Source organism: Sciurus carolinensis, chromosome 17 (assembly GCF_902686445.1).
Source record: "Sciurus carolinensis chromosome 17, mSciCar1.2, whole genome shotgun sequence".
NCBI classification, from domain to species: Eukaryota; Metazoa; Chordata; class Mammalia; order Rodentia; family Sciuridae; genus Sciurus; species Sciurus carolinensis.
Genome location: NC_062229.1, coordinates 3,006,830 through 3,022,609, shown reverse-complemented (window position 1 = coordinate 3,022,609; position 15,780 = coordinate 3,006,830). Strand labels below are relative to the sequence as shown.

Here is a 15,780-nt window from a genome sequence, read left to right as displayed (position 1 = left end):
GTCCCAGGTGGATGGAGGGCTTCAACCTTGAGTGACATGCCCTGCATTCTGGGGCCCCAGGCCTCAGCACTGGCCCCGCCTCTGGCCCCACCTGGGTTCAGTCCCTGGCCTGCTCAGAGCCCATGAGCGAATTGTTTCTCCGCCTCTCTCTTTGGAAGCTGGGGTGATGGTGAGACCAGCCTCCCAGGGCCATCCGCGGGTGGCCTGAGCAGGCCCAGCTCTTGGGAGTTGCCAAGAGGTGCATCCTGCGCCCTGAGCAGAAGAGACCGGGCGCAGAGCGAGGCCGCCGGCCCGAGGAGCCCTGGGCCTCCGCTGGGTGCGCGCCCCGCACCACTGGCCTCTGCGTTCCCTTGCTCTCCAGTGGGGTTTTCAAACCCGGACCCTGGGCGCAGCGCGGGCGGGGATTGGCTGCCCGGCAGGCGCCCCTCCTCCTCCTCCCGGCTCGGGTGTCGCGGGCCTGGCACGACCGCCCCATCTGTTTCCAATCTGCCCTGCGCTCTCCGCCCCCTCCTCAGAGTTGTGGCTCGGGTGGGGGCCTCTGCCACCGGCCCTCATTCATGCGGGTCCCCAGGGGGCCTGGGGCGGGAAGGCTCTCGGTGCCGCGCCCCTCCCCCTCCCTGGCCTGGGACTGGACCAGGGGACGCCCCCGCCGCGCGCCAGCCCCCCCCCCAGGCCGGGAGGGCACCCTGCCCCTTCTCTGATGAGCTGGTCTGGATGTGCCTGGGGAGCCCGGTGCGTCTCCACGGCCACGGCCGCGCGGGGAGGGCGCAGGGCTGCCTCGGACCCGCTGGGGGCGGGCGATGTGCCTGCAGGGGCGCTGCGCGGGCCCCACGGGGCGTCTGGGCCGCGGAGGGGGCTCCCGGGGTCCCCCGTCCCACTTCCGGCCGGGGCCCCGCCCCCGCGCCCCCTCCGGCCCGCCCCGGCCCCGCCCCCAGGCCGAGCTTGCTGGGCCGCGGCCTCCCCGGAGTCCTCGCTGCGCCGCCGCGCTCGGGGCGGACGCGGGACGCGCGCGGACCGGCTGTGCAGGGCCCGGCGAGGCAGCGCGGGGCTCGCCGATCTCGGAGCCAGGGTGAGTGGCCGGGACCCCTCCAGCCCGAGGCTCGCCGCTCCTGGCTTTGTGCCCCTCCTCGCCCCCCGCCAGGCCGCGCAGCGGGGCGACCCCCGTGTCCCCCGCCCAGCGCGCGGGCCTGGCCTGGCCAGCCGCCCTCCGGGCAGCTCGGGCCGCCCATTCCGGTGGGCCTTCGCTCGCACTTTGGAAAAGTCCAGACCGTTATGCTCCAAGGCCCCTCGCCCCGCCCGCTCGCCCCTCCCCATCGCCGGGTGGAGCCCAGCGGGGCAGCGGGGCGCCCTCCCGGGGACCTGGGCATCCCCCACCAGCAAGGAGGCGGCAGGACCCCGTGCAAACGGGTGGGGGCGGGGATGTGTGGCTGGGATCCCCGCCCTTAGTCGCCCTCGAAACCACAGAAACTTTTCCTCCCCTCGGGGTCCTTGCGCTCCTGGCCCTGGCCTGACCCTGCGCCCCCGCCCCCCGGGGGCTTTAGGACGGGGGAGGGGGGCCCTGGGAGGACCGGGCCTCGCCTTCCCTCGCCCCCGTGCCAGCGCTCCTGCCTGGCACCCCTAAGGTCTCCAGAGGCCTGCACACAGCCTTCCAGAGGCCTGGCGGGGGGACCTTGCACCCCGAGCCTCTGCCGCTCCCCGCTGGCCCTGGCCTGACTGCCACTCACCCGGGCGTTAGGCTCGCCGCCCGTGCTGTGTGCGCAGGTTGCCGCCTGGAGCTTGCTGGCCACGGCGGCCTCACCTGCGTCAGGGCCTTGCTTTGGGTCTCAGTTTCCCTTGTAAAATGGAGGAGTGGCCGGGACTGCGCGGCGGGGCTGGCATGCAGGAGGCGTCCAGGGCGTGTAGAGGCCTTGGGTTCTTGGGGTGGAGAGAGGGCTGGTGCCCGGGGATCACAGCCCCGCCACACACTGCCTGGGGCCCTGCACGCAGGGGGCTTCGGGCTGCAGGAGGGCTGGGGTTTGGCGGGGACCAGGCACCGTGGGCTGGGTGGTGGGCCCCGGGGCACATGCAGCGAATGGGGCAGAGGCCAAGTGGGCGGCCAGGGCTGAGAAGGGGAAGGTGGGCTTTGGCGACGGGAGGGGCGTCCTGGGCTCCTAGAACTGAGCTGGGTCCTGGGGATCCAGGCCCAGCCCTGTCCACAGTCTCGGGGCTGCAGCTTACGGATGAGGAGCCGGCCGGGGAGGGCTCAGGAGGAGCCCAGGGAGAGGCCCAGAGGCTGGCAGGGCGCGGGCCCCTCCTGAAGGGAGCAGAGGGCTGGAGCCTGGCCGTGTGACAGCGGGGCTTGCCCGGATCTGGTGGGGGGACAGGCCAGCAGGGCTGAGGTGGGCGGGGGCCCAGCCAGCCCCGTCCTCCGCTGAGCCCCTGGTGACCTGCCACCCTCTGCCTCCGCTTCCTCATCTGTCAGGAGGCCTCTCGCAGCTTTATCCCCCAGCGCCACCACCCACGCCCGACTCTGGGGACTTTGGGGACAGCACTCTGAGCCTTCAGGACCATCACTCGAGCTGGCTCCTTGGTGCCGGGAAGTGTGGGCCCTGCCCTGAGTCCATTTCCAGTGGGAGGCGTTGGCCCAGGAGGGAGGGCCGGGCCCAGCCCCCCATCCGCCAGTGCTGCAGGGCTCTTGGGGACAGGAGGCCTCGCTGACCACAGGGTTCTGGTGGCCAGGCCCCGCGTGGCTCATCCTTGAGTGGCCCAGGCTTCCAAGGAGGCTGAAGTCCCTGGAGGGGCTCTGAGGTTCTGGAAATGACATTTCAGGCAGCAAGGACAGGCCTCGGGTCCGAGGGGGGTGGCCGGGGGCAGTGCCGGCCTGGGCCACCGGCAGCCTCGCCTGCCTTGGTCTCCTCTGGCTGCGGCTGGGGGGTCCCCTGGGGGTCCACATTGAGCAGGCAAGTCCCTGGACTCCCTGGGACGGAGGCCGGTGGCTGCATCAGCGCTGGGAGGGGCACCCAGTGTGTCCCCAGGCCGGGGACCCATGGTGCGGGTGACACAGCAGCGCCTGTGTGCCGCCAGCCCTGGCTCATAATCGCCCTTTCATGCTCCCTGGACCGCGTGGGCACACAAAGCCTGCCCCGCGACCGCGTGACCCAGAGCCCGGTGGATTGGGTGCCCACTTGTACCTCACAGCACAGAGACCCCAGCATGGCCCAGGAGCCATGCCGGGCACAGAGATGCACTGTCCACACGAGGTCCCCCCAGCTGGAGCCCTTGGGGCGCCCCCGCTGCCCCGAATCTGTCCCTCCCTGTGGGGGAGGTGGGACCCACCTCTGCGCCTGTCACGGGAGCCCTCAGTGCTGGCGGGTGAACGGGAGGGACCCTCCCTGAGCCCCAGGCCCCTGGCCCCCTCCTGACCCCTGTCAGTTCGTTGTTGCACCCCCACCCGGCCATGCCCTCCTTGTTACCCATGGGCCTCCCAGCCTGGCGGGTGGCGGCATCTGCCTCGCAGCATGGAGCTGGCCATCTCCCTCCCTGCCTGGGCCGCGCAAGGCTTGGCTGCCCTGTGGCTCCTGTCCCACCCCACCCTCGGCCCTCACTGCCCCCCACTGGGACCCGTAGGTGCCGTTTCTCATCCTTCCTTGTGACGTGCCTCGTGCAGAGACACTGTGGCTCCCGATTCCTATTCATCCTTTAATTCTCGGCCCATTAATAGCATTAATATTCCATCCAGGCTCATGTGCAAAGGCCCTGGGGCACGACTGAGCCTGGCATGTTAGAGGCACAGTTAGGAGCCTCTGGGCTGGAGCAGAGGGGGAGGAGGGGAGGGCAAGGGTGGATGGGGCAGCTTGTGCAGGGCCTGGCTGGCAGGGAGGACTTGGGCTTGACCCTGAGCAGGAGGGGGAGCCACAGAGGGCTGTGGGCAGAGGAGGCTGGGACCCTGATGTGGTTGTTCACAGGTGCCCCCAGGCCACTACAGGGAGCGGGATGTGGAGCCCAGACACCAGGCCAGAGGGGACAGAGGGTCTAGCTGGAGGCGGAAGAAGAGGGTAAAACAGGCAGACGTGGGACAGATTCTCCAGGCAGAGCCAGGGGCTGCTGATGTTCCTCCTGGTCGCTTGAAGACGCTCTGCCCCCGCGGCTGCCCCCATTCCTGCCCACTGCCCGTGTCTCGAAGGCCCCGGGGCCTCAGGGTGTCCATGGCCTAGTGCCACCACGCGGGGCTCAGCCACCCCACCCAGACATGGGCCCAGCAGGTTGGCACTGTGAGCCGGGCAGTGACTCGCCTCGGGCTTGAGGGCAGCTGCCCGGCTCCCCAGGGTCAGCTGGGGGCGGTGGCCCTGGCTATGCCCCTGACTGCGGGCGTCCCTCTCTTGTCCCAGAAGCCTGACCCCTGTGGTCCCACCCGACCCCTCCCTCCCAGATATAGCTGAGCAGATGTGCGTCCGTGGGTGGGGCGGCCCTGTGGTCGCTGCCTGGCTGCAGCTGGTCGCCCCGAGGACCTCGGGTGGGGACCTGGGACCCGGGACTGTGCGCTGGGCTCTCCCCCGGCTGGGTCCAGGTGTAAGTGTGGTCTGACTATGTGCGGGGCTGCGATTCTGCTCGGGAGGTCTGCTGGCTGCGCAGCCTGTGGACTGACTGTGTGCTGCTGGGCACGCCTGCTCTGCCGTGTGCCCACGTCTGCCCAGGCCGAGTTGGGCACCTGCGGGCCACGTGGTCCGTGCAGCTGACCTGGCAGGCCTGTGGTCTCAGTGTGCGCGTGGTGGTCAGGCGCCCGGCCCAGGCGGCCCAGTGTGGGAATCTGGCCCGGCCTGTGCGTCCGAGGGCTGGTCTTGCGCATGCCCGTGTTTGTGGCCTGTGAGTCCAGCAGGTGGGGTGTGCGTGTGCGCGTGCGTCTCCGGATGCGCGTCCGCTCTGCTTGCCATCTCGGTGGCTCTCCTCGTGTGCAGTCTGACTGCGTGCCTGCCCGTGACCTCTGTGACCTGAGTGTGCTCATGCCCAGCACCCCGCTGCCCCGCCCGCCTGTTCTCCCCTCTGCGCCCTCCCCTGGGGCCGCCGGGGCCGGCATGGTGACCGCAGTGGGGTATTTTGGGAACAGATCACAGGGCTGCCCCGTCATTACGTGGCTCTGGTTCTGTGGCCACGGCCTGGCCCCGCCCGGGGCATGGCCCGGTGGGTGCAGGGCGGGTGGCCACCGGGCTGTCCTCCGCCTCACCCTGGCCTCCACCCACCTCTGCAGGAGAGGTCGCTGGGGGGCGGCAGCGCCCGCTGGAGCTGGGGTGCAGGGCGGCCCCTCTGCCCCGGAGGACGGGTGATCCGGTGCCGCGCCTGCCGGCTCGTGGGGCGCAAGCGCGTCACCTGCCAAGCTCAGGGTCGTGGGGTGGGGAAGGCGGCCAGCGGGGGAGCCGCGGAGGCGTTTGCGGGTGGACGTGGGGCTGCGGGCGCAGTCCCGCGAGCTCCGCCGTCTGGGTCCCGCCCGCGTCCCGTGCTGCCCTCACACCCGCTGTCTCTGCAGACGCTGCCCGCCTGACGCTCCGCTGGAGGCCGCCGTCTGAGGGCCCAGGCCATCCCGCCCGGTGGAGGGCGGAGGTCGCTGCCCAGCATGGCACCTGCCTGGGGTCCCAGCCCGTCCGCAGTGGCGCCCACGGGCCTCCTGCTGGTCCTGCTGGTCGGCGGCTGCGCTGCGGAAGGTAAGAGGCGGGTGGAGCGGGCGGCCCGTGGGCCCCAGCGCGGCTCTTGCTCCTGAGGGGACGCTTGCGGGGCCTGTGGACATGCCACCCCTCCCGCAGCCGCGAGCAGGGAGGGAGCCGGGGAGGGAGGGGTGCACGATTAAGGGCAGGCGTGCACTGGCCCACGAGGACCCCAGTGAGGAGGTGGCGTCTGAGGAGAGGCCTCAAGGACCTGAGGGACGAGCCCTTGGGTGTCGAGGAAAGGAGTCCCCGCAGAGGGCGCGGCCGTGCAAAGGCCCGGAGGCAGGACGGAGCCAGGAGCGGGAGCAGGAGGGCGGAAGGCCGGGCCCTGCGCCCGCGGGGAGGTGGAGCCAGGAGGCGGCGGCGGGAGGGCCAGCGCCCGTGCTCAGGCGCCTGCTGGCTCCGGCCATGGGGAGGAGGCAGGTGCGCCCAGGACCGCGCTGCCCCAGCCTCAGACCGGGCGCGTCTCCAAGCATGGCGCATCTGGGCCCAGGAAGTGGGTCTGTCTGGTGGGACTGAGCACAGGGTGCCCAGCAGGGGCTGTGGGCATGTGACCCGGGCTGGCAGTATCAGGAAGTGGCCTGGGTCCTTGGGGACGTGCAGGGTGGGGCACTGGCCCCTGGGAGGCCTGGACAGGCAGCCGACGCCTTCGCAGGTGCCGAGGGAGGGGATCGCGGTCCGGGGACCTGCCCAGGGTGCCGTGGGGCTGGGCCTGGCGGGTCGGGGGCAGGGGCTGGACCTGCTGTCAGGCAGGTTATTTTCTACACAATCCGAAATGGAAAAACAGAAACCGGGCCAAGCCCGGCCCGGAGGGGGAGGCGGGCCCCAGCCCCGGCCTCTGCTCTGACCGCCGTCACTACTCGGGCTTCCTGGGTGCTCAGGTCGGGCCGGGCCTGAAACTCCTCTCCCGCTGCCCGGACCCTGCGCTGGCCGGGGTGAGCTGGGTGACCCAGGGCTGGGCATTTCCCCACGCGGCCTCAGGCGCGCAGAGAGGCTGGCCGCTTCGCAGGCTGGGCGCTTGTCCTGTGCCTCAGCCCCTCTGCCCAGAGAGAGGGCCGGGAGGGCTGTGCCCAGGAGATTCCAGGAACCCACCGGACGCCTTCCGACGACAGCTCGCCGGGGCTGGCGGGGCGCCCGGAGCTGCCCGAGGTGGGCCTGTCGGGCCTCCGCTCAGCAGAGCAGGCCTGCGGCCGGGGGCGGGGTCAGCAGGCAGAGGGATGGGCAAGGTCCCAGGGAAGGAGGCCCCTTGCCGGGGTCCCCAGGCCCCCAGCCCACAGCAATCCAGGCGGCTCCCAGGATGGTGCTGGCCATGCCCCAGGGACAGGGTGGCTGCCAGGTCAGGGCCAGGGCCAGGGCCAGGGAGCAGCAGCCCAGACGAGGGCCCCGTCCCCCCAGGCTGTCTGTTGGAGGGTGCAGGGGGCGTGTCCTGGCTCCTGGCCACCCAGGCAGCTGGGCGCAGCTCACTGCCCCCTCCTTCCAGTTTACCCTCTGGGGTGACTTTCCCCGTGCCCTCGGCTGAGCACACGTGACCTGGGGTCACCATTCCTGAGGCAGGAAGGAGGGGGCCCAGGCAGGCAGCCAGGGAGGGACGGGGAGCAAAATGTCTGCCTTAATCAGCCTGGAGGCCTGGACTTGGTAGGAACCTGAGATTCAGGCTCCAAGACAGAGGCCCAGGCACAAATCTCGGTGCTTCGTGTCAGCTCTGTGACCTTCACAAGCCCCTTAGCGCCCCCAGGCTGTGCAGTGGGATCAGCAATCACTAGGCCAGGACACAGCCTGAGTGAGGCTGCAGGTGCCTGTATGCCGGAGTCTACTGCTTCTCAGGAGAGATGGCCAGTGTAGACAGATGGTGATATCAACAGAAGCAGGGTGTTATGTGAGGGAGGTGAGACTGGTCCTGCTGGAGCCACGGATGGGAAGAGCTGGGCCTGTGGGGACCCAGAGTTGGAACCTGAGGCCTCTGAGCTGCTCTGTTTCTGAAACTTCCCAGAACCCTCGGGGAGAACCTGTGTGGCCCCTGAGGTCTCTCCACCCCCTGGCCTGGCCGGTTTCCGGCCCTGCCTGGCCTCCAGCCCCAGGCTTTGACTCACTCGAGGTTCTTACTTTTTTGTTTAGTCAGCTTCATTCTAAAGACGATTTTATTGTGCAAAATAACGCAAATACCTTTAAGTGGTTCTTAACCCTAACAGGGCGCTGGGTGAGGACACAGCCCTGCCCATTTCTGCCGGTCCCCGGGCACAGTGAGCACACGCTCACGCGGCCGAGCCCAGCGGCCGTGGCTCTTCTGTCTTCTGGCTGGTCTCGCTGCTCCCGGGGGGCTTGCAGCCACGTGGTCCTGCCGCATGGCCACCCGGGTGACCTGCTGGGTCCCCTCTGGTTGGACGTGTGGTCGGCCGAGGGACTTCCTGAGGCAGGGTCACTGGGGCGATTCAGGTCTGTGCTGGCACCACCGTGGAGGGCAGCCAGGCGCCCTGCGGGGGCACGAGAGGCCCGTCCACAGCTTGGGCTCCTTTGCTGCCATCCAGGTCCCGGGTGTGAGAGGCCCTGCCGGAGTGTCAGGGCAGCGCGTGGCGGCGAGGCCAGGGTGCGCTGGGCGCCTGGTGAGGCCCCTGGGGTGGGTGCCGGCCTTCCTGGGTCCCTGCTGTGTGGACGGCTCGGTGGCCTGGCCTGGGCGCACCTTGCCGGCCGCCCCAGGCTGGCTGCACCACGGCAGGCACGTCCCCTCCGTCCCCTCTCCTTTCGGCCTTCGGGGTTTGGCTGGGCACCTTGGGCCCTCCTGGCGCTGCTTCGGGGGTCCCAGCGCCTCAGGGCTCTTCCGACGACTAGCGGCCGGAGTCTGGGGATACAGGACCATGCGCGGCGCCCTGGTCAGGGGAAGGCGCCCGGCTGCTCTGCTCCCTGCCCTCCCCGCGGCCCAGACCCACCGCAGCCGCCCCTCTCGCTGACCCCCAGAGCCGCCCCGGTTCATCAAGGAGCCCAAGGACCAGATCGGCGTGTCGGGGGGCGTGGCCTCCTTCGTGTGCCAGGCCACGGGCGACCCCAGGCCCCGGGTGACCTGGAACAAGAAGGGCAAGAAGGTCAACTCTCAGCGCTTCGAGGTGAGTGGGCCGCACCTGCCCAGAGGACCTCACAGGTGTGACCGTGGGGGGGCACCTGGCTGGCAGCCCCTGCCGGGCTCGCGGGGCCCTGTGCTGTGTGCCCTCGAGCTCGCCTGCCCCCTCTGAGCCTCCGCCCAGCAGGTTCCTGGCATGGGCGGGATGTCGCTCCGCGTGCGCTCGCCGGCCAGCCACGCCCACGCGCCTGGACGGGCCCTGCCCGCGCCGGCCTGGTCTCACCCCGCGCCCACTGCCCGCCGCAGACCATCGAGTTTGACGAGAGCTCGGGCGCCGTGCTGAGGATCCAGCCGCTGCGGACCCCGCGGGACGAGAACGTGTACGAGTGTGTGGCCCAGAACCCCGTCGGGGAGATCGCCGTGCACGCCAAGCTCACCGTGCTCCGAGGTACGCGGGGTGCAGGGCCAGCCGCCGCTCTGGGTCCTTCTGGGGACCTTGGATCTCCCTCCTCCAGCCCCTGGCACTGCCGGCCTAGGGCTGCTACGCAGGGTCTGTTCAGCCCCTTTGGGAGAAAGTCCCTGGGGGACAGAAGTCGGCCTCCTTCTTACGTCCCAGTCTCCTCTGAGGACAAGAGGCGGCTCCGACTCCCCCAGCTCAAGCACAAGAGAGAATTAACATGTTTGTGTAGATTATGTCTGCGGAGGGTTTGGCTGGCTTCAGGTTCAGCTGGATCCAGGGGTTCATCCCAGGCTCCCAGGGCTCAGCCCCTTGGCTTGTTCTCTTCCGTGCTGACTTTATCCCTGGGAGACTCGGCTCACCCCAGTTAACTTAGGTCTCAGCCCCCAGCTAATCACCATGGCTTAGGAGGAGCCAGTACTACAGGGGCCTGACATTTCCCCAGATGGTTTAGTGATGGTGGCTCCTCTAGAGAAGAAAGGCCCAGCAGGTGCTGCTTGGCAGGCACTGGGCCCATGGGCCGGCTTCCTGGTTTTGTTCAACTGGTTTTGAAGCCACCAAAAAGTTGGTTTCTCATAAAACAGCATCACCCAGGCAGCCTTGCCACAGCCCTCAGCCGGCCACCCTTCTGTGCCACACCAGGGTGTAGCCTGGGGCCAGCCTCGAGAGTCCATGTCCCAAGAGGCTACCGCTCTGTAGCTGTGTGACCTCAGGCAAGTTAACGAGCCTCTCTGAGCTGCAGTTTCCGAGTGTATCAAGTAGGGTGAGGTCTGCGCTCACAAGTGGTAGGTAGTCCCCTGACCGGGATGAGTGGATGCTGCAGGAGGCCTGGAGCCCGCGGGGACGGTGCTGCTGGTCAGTCACCTTTGACCGTCGCTGCCAGCCTGTCTGCAGCCTCAGACAGGGGGTTCAGCCAGGGGTTGAGCCATGGTACATCCCTCTGCGGGCGTGAGCCACAGGCGGCCTTCAGCTGAGGGACGGCTCCCGGGTGGGCTTGCCACTGGCCCCCGTGGCCCCAGGGCACTGCCTGAGGCTGGCAGGTGGCTGGTTTCACGGAGTGGCTGCTGCGGAGACCTTAGGTCTCTGTGCTCTGCTGTCGCATCTGGAGGGTTTTGATCATCTTTTAAGGCCAGGCCAGCCAGGCCCAAGCTGGATCCTGCCCCTGTCTAGTGGGGCTGCTGGCCGACAGGGTGGGCTCCTCCCACACCCAGGCTCCTCCCGGGGGTGGCTTTGTGCTGACCTTTCCCGGGCACATGGTCTGCCAGCCACTGTGCCCGCCTCTGCCCAGTGCCCAGGGAGTGGAAAGGCCTCGCTTTGGATCCTCAGCCTCCGGGCCTGGGCCCTGGTGCCCTCGCTGCCCTGCCTCCTGGGCGTGGCCTCCGGCCAGGCCCCGCCCACCCTGCCCCCTGAGCCCCTGCTGGGGTGGCCAGGGCCCCGCCCCCGCGCGTGGGGCAGGAACTATCTAATCAGGCACTCCTGACAGTGGCCGCGCCTCCCCTGCCCCGCCACTGCGCCCACACGCTCCCGGGCCCCAGCGGGTGGTGTGCACACGGGTGGAGGTGCTCACGGCGGCCTTGCGCACGCACCCACGCCCAGGGAGCAGAGCGCTGGTGGCCTGTGCCTTGCAAGGCACCTAGAAGGGCAGCTGCGCTCGCAGCCACGCCCACAGGGAGCGTCCCGGCCCCGCTGCTTAGCCTGAGCCCCATGACGTCATCAGCAACCCCCCAGAGCTGCCTGTGAGGCTGCCCGCCTGGGGTCCAGGGAAGGTGAGTGGGCAGGCACCACCTCAGGGAGGCCCAGCTCACGGGCCCCAGGACCCTGACCCCTCAGCAGGTCCTGCAGCACCCAGCCAGGCCTGCGTCCCCTCCTGGCTGGGGATGGCTGGGTGCACACCTGCCCAGCCTGGCCTCTGGGACATGGCAGGGCCTTTGAGGGGCCACGGACCCTCTGCCCTGCAGCAGCTGGGACGCGGTCAGCACCCAGACAGGCCTGCCTGGCTTCAGCTGGCAGTTCCCCTGGGGAGTGGGGCTCCGGCCCTGCCCACCTCTGTGTCCCCGCCCGACAGGGGCTTCCGGCCTGCCTCTGTCCCCGACCACCCTTTTCGCTGTACCCTCTGGACACTCGCAGCACCTTGGCACCCTGGTCCCTGGCGGCCGGCAGCAGCATGGTGGACCCGGGGCAGGCTGCTGCTCGCACTTCAGACCCTGCGAGGAAGCCTGCCCTGCAGCCAGGCCCCAGCCCTGTGCTCCGCGGTCCAGCAGGTCACCCACTGTAGGGACGGGAAGAGCAACCCGTCTGGTGCCACTGAAACTCTTTCCAGCTCCGGCGGGGCTGGTGGCCAGGCTGCTGCCGTCGTTCGCTTTGAACGTGGTGGCTTTGGCAGCACCTCCTGGACCTTGTCCCCGGCTCCGTTCAGCCACCCCTCCTACTCCTCGCGGGGTCGTCCATGGACGGCCCGTGTCCCTGTTGAAGGCATTGGTGGTCCCCACGCCTCCGGGCCCACCGTGTGGGTGCCCGGGCACAGGGGCTGCCCCGCTGAGCCAAGGCGGGGTCCCTGGTCGAAGGCGCCTCGCTGTGCCCTGGTTCTGTTGTCTCACCAGCACCCCCCCCCCCCCCGCAGGCCTGCGGCCCAGTCCATCAGCACCTGGTTGTCACTTTAGTCTCTTGTCCTCTGGGGACAGTCTGCTTGGCTTCCTGACGCCACGAACACCCAGAGAAGCCCAAGGTCGAGGCCAGGCAGGGCCCACTCCTCCCCAGGCCTGCCGGGGCCGCCGTCCCTCTGCCGGCCCTGTCCCCGTCCCCCCTTCACATGAGGCCCCTGCAGGGAAGGGCCCAGGCTGGAGTGACCACTGTACCCTAAGGCGTCTCTAGGGCCGTCCCCACCCAGCCCTCCAGAGGTCCAGGGTCCAGGGCCAGCGGTTCTGCTGGGCGCTGAGGAGTCTCCCGGGAGGCATGGGCCAGGAGCCTGGGCGGGCTGCCTGGGAGCCCCAGCCGCACCCCCATCAGGTCCAGCTGAAGGAGGCCGCTGCGCCTCGGGGTCCGCAGAGCCCGGGTGAGGCCACCCACGTCAGCTGGCGGCCCCGACCGCGGCCCCGCCCTGACCAGAGCGGGAACCGTTCGTTTCCCAAGTTCATTTCCTTCCTCGTCCCCCTCCCCGCGTGCTGCTGTCCAGCCAGGGGGACGGAGGCCCTGAGGTGTGGTGTGCTGGGGAATGGCAGTGCATGGCCAGGCCCTGGCTGCTGTGAGGGGCCACACCGCGCAGGCGGCCGAGCAGGTGGCCGAGCAGGTGGCCTGGGGCCCTCGATGGCTTCGGGCAGTGCGGGGCACCTGGCCGTCCTGCACGGGGCAGGAGGAGGGCAGCAGCCTTCAGCTGCGAGCAGCCGAGCCTGGGCTTGCGGCCGGGCGTGTGGACGCCCAGGCCGGGTGGTCGTGCCTGGCTGCTGCACAGGCCGGGGCAGGTGGTCTCGCTGGGCCCGGGAGCCATGCCACCCCGGCCGAGGACAGTGGCCGCCCGTGGCCCCCCGGCCTCGCCCCTCACTGCCCGTCTCCATCCTCAGAGGACCAGCTGCCCCCCGGCTTCCCCAGCATCGACATGGGCCCCCAGCTGAAGGTGGTGGAGCGGACGCGCACGGCCACCATGCTCTGTGCCGCCAGCGGCAACCCCGACCCCGAGATCGCCTGGTTCAAGGACTTCCTGCCCGTGGACCCCAGCGCCAGCAACGGGCGCATCAAGCAGCTGCGGTCAGGTGAGCGCGGGCTGCGGACGGGGCGGCGGAGGCACCAGAGGCACCAGGCCCTCGTGTGGGGACAGCTCGCCCCGGTGGGCAAGAGGGCGGCGCTGAGGCGGAGCATCCTGGGTGACGGGGACCAGAGGGGACGCGGCGCCCAGCCCTGGGCAGACAGGCCGGGGATGGCGAGCCTCGGGACCGGCCGCGCAGGACACGTGACGGGCTGGAGGTCAGCGTGGCAGGTGGCAGAGGATCTGCCATGGCAGAGGCGCGGCGCGGGCGTCTCCAGGGCTGGGCTGGGGAGGGCGCGGGAGCTGGAGGACGGGTGGTCTCGGCACCGCGGCGGCAGGGTCGGCGGAGCCTCCCCTCGGTGCCCGTGCGGTGGCGTCGGCTGTGTGTGTCTGTCCGTCACCCTTCTGTGGTGTCCGCGTCCACCCGGCGCCGGCCCGACCTCCTCCCTCCCCAGCAGGCCTCTCCCACTGGCCTCCCCGGGGCACCTGGCCGTGGCCTGGCGCAGCCCCACCTGCGCTCCTGGTGCCGTGCTTGGGGACACGTGCGCCGGCCCCTGAGTCACCCTGGGGACGCGGTGCTGCCGCGTCTGTGCCGAGGCTGGCCTTTCCGGGTCGGGCCCTCCCGACCTCAGTTCCCTGTGAGAGGCGCCCACGCGCCTGGCGTGCCCCTGAACGTTCGGCCACGGGCCATCATCCGTACCCGCCCTGCTGCCTGCCCAGCAGCCCGTTAACGTTCCTCTTCTCTTTTCTTGTCCCTCCGTAAACGTCCAGAAACCTTTGGTAAGTCTGCCTCTCCCAACTCCACGACTAACGTCCTTCTGCGTCCCTCCCGCCCTCCCAGACTAACAGCCACCGCCACAGTAACTGTGACCCACTGCGTGGCATGTTTACTAACCCGACCCCTCGGCCACCCCTCCCAGCTGGGCGCCAGGACCCGCAGAGACGAGCCCAGAAGGAAAAGAGGAAAAGGATTCGCTGGCCAGGCGCCCGCGGGCCTCAGCGGGCACCAAGCCCCTCAGGCAGGGGAGTCCCCGGTCCAGAGACCCCTGCCGCACACTGGGCACCAATGGAGAAGGACCGAATCAGCAGTTTGGAGACAGGGACTCAAAATTGCCCAGCTGGGCTGGTCCTGGTGCCTGTCACCCTCTGGCACTTGCCCGAATGTCTGGGCTCGTTCTTACTAAGATGTGAGTGGCTCATGCAGGACTCCAGTGGTCCCGTCTGTCCCCCTCAGTGCGGGAAGCAGACCTACTTTAAGTGGTAAGGGACGCACCCTTCTGCTCGCGTGGTGACCACGGGCAGTTTGGCCATCTTGGGAGGCCTGGTCTCCAGCCCGGTTTCCACATCGTCATCCAAGTGCAGCGAGACGGTGAAACCAGAGCAGCCCGGGTGGCCTTCCAGCTCCCGGCCGCGGGACCTTCGCGGATCCCCTGGGCTCCGAGGGTGGCGCAGAGTGGCCTTAAGGGTCGAGATGCTCACAAGAGGAGGTGGGGGCACAGCTGTTCAGGCCAGAGGGTCCGAAGCCCTCACCACCTGGGCCCCAGGTGACCTGAGGTTCCTGGGCTCCCTCCTGGGCCCCGCGGGCCCCTGCAGCCCGGGCCCAGGCCGCCCGGAAAGGGCTGTGCTTGTGCCTGACTGCTGGTGATGACCACTGCCGTGCCTTGGCCCTGGGGTCCTCTTGTCCCATCGAGTAGCCAGCCATCCTCACGAGAAGGGCTGGACTGTCCCCAGGGAGAGCAGAGCTGTGGGGCCGTGGCCTGGGGCTGCCTTTCCTGGCTCCCCAGGTCGCCCCCTGCCCGGCCCAGTCACCCAGCCCAGGACCGCCTGCCCTTTCCTCTTTTCCTCTGGGAGCTGGACAGGCCGCGACGTCTCCCTCCATCCTGGGCTCCTCCCTGTCCCCAACTTGTCTGTGACACCTTGCCTCGCTGCCTTAGCCCAGCCCTGGGGCACTAACCCTCCTGTCCCTTGTCTCTAACAAGACTCCCAAGACCCCCATGGCTTCCTGTCCCTCCCAGTCTGGACTTAAAAGCAGCCCCTTGCTGGACCCCCAAGAAGGAAAGGGGAGGGAGGTCAGGAGCCTCCCCGTCCCCTCAGGGAGGCGGCGGGGCAGAGACCGCAGCACCCTCCCGCAGGGGCCCTGCCTGCCAGACCCCAACCCCAGCGAGGCCTCCTGGGTCTCAGGCCCTGGCTGGCTGGCCTCCGCCCGGGCCGCCCTGCCTCCTGACATTCACCTGGTCTCTCTGCTTCCCTTACAGAAAGCACTCCGATCCGAGGTAAGAGGCCCGCTCCCACCGCCCGCCCCTGGCTCCAGGGCCCTGCCACCACTCTGCCCAGTGTCCATCCGTTTCTGTGTCTGTCTGTGGCCGGGGCGAGTGCGGCGGCGGGTGACCACCTCCTGTGGGGAGGGGCGCACCTCCCATGCCACCCAGGGCACTGGGGCCGCGCAGACCCCATGCCCGTCCGCAGCCTCTGCAGCCTCGGTTCTCCCTCCGTAAACTGAGCTGCAGAGCAGCCTTCCGGATCACTGGGATCTGGGCGTGCGGCCCAAGGGAACAGAGGCGGGCAGTCCGAAGGCCTGGTGCTGCCTCAGGGTGACTCCTAGGCCTGGGTGGAAGCCCTGGGGAGAATGCTCCCTACCCTCTCTGGTCTCTGCCTGCCCGTCACCCCACAGACCGAGGTCGGGAAGAACATAGGAACTTGTTCTGTCGGGGCAGAGCCGTTATCTGCTGCCCTCAAAGAGACCTCCCTGTCTGGGGTCCATGCCACTTATGTGGGACAACCATAAGCAAACCTGGCTTTGGACCCCTGGTGCCGTGGTCCTGATGGAAGCGGGCAGTCAGGCCCAGCTGGGTGTCGT

General features: G+C 69.4%; 1 protein-coding gene across 1 annotated transcript in view; it reads left to right on the top strand.

Annotated features, from left to right (window-relative positions):
- The first annotated feature begins 944 nt into the window (after positions 1-944).
- Positions 945-15,780, top strand: part of Ptprs (protein tyrosine phosphatase receptor type S) — a 51,322-nt gene continuing 36,486 nt past the window's right edge. The window contains 7 exon segments of the mRNA XM_047530771.1: positions 945-1,069; positions 5,501-5,675; positions 8,628-8,773; positions 9,034-9,175; positions 12,742-12,930; positions 13,695-13,703; positions 15,179-15,196. Of these exon segments, the coding sequence (XP_047386727.1) occupies positions 5,588-5,675; positions 8,628-8,773; positions 9,034-9,175; positions 12,742-12,930; positions 13,695-13,703; positions 15,179-15,196 (592 nt within the window). The 5' untranslated portion in view covers positions 945-1,069; positions 5,501-5,587.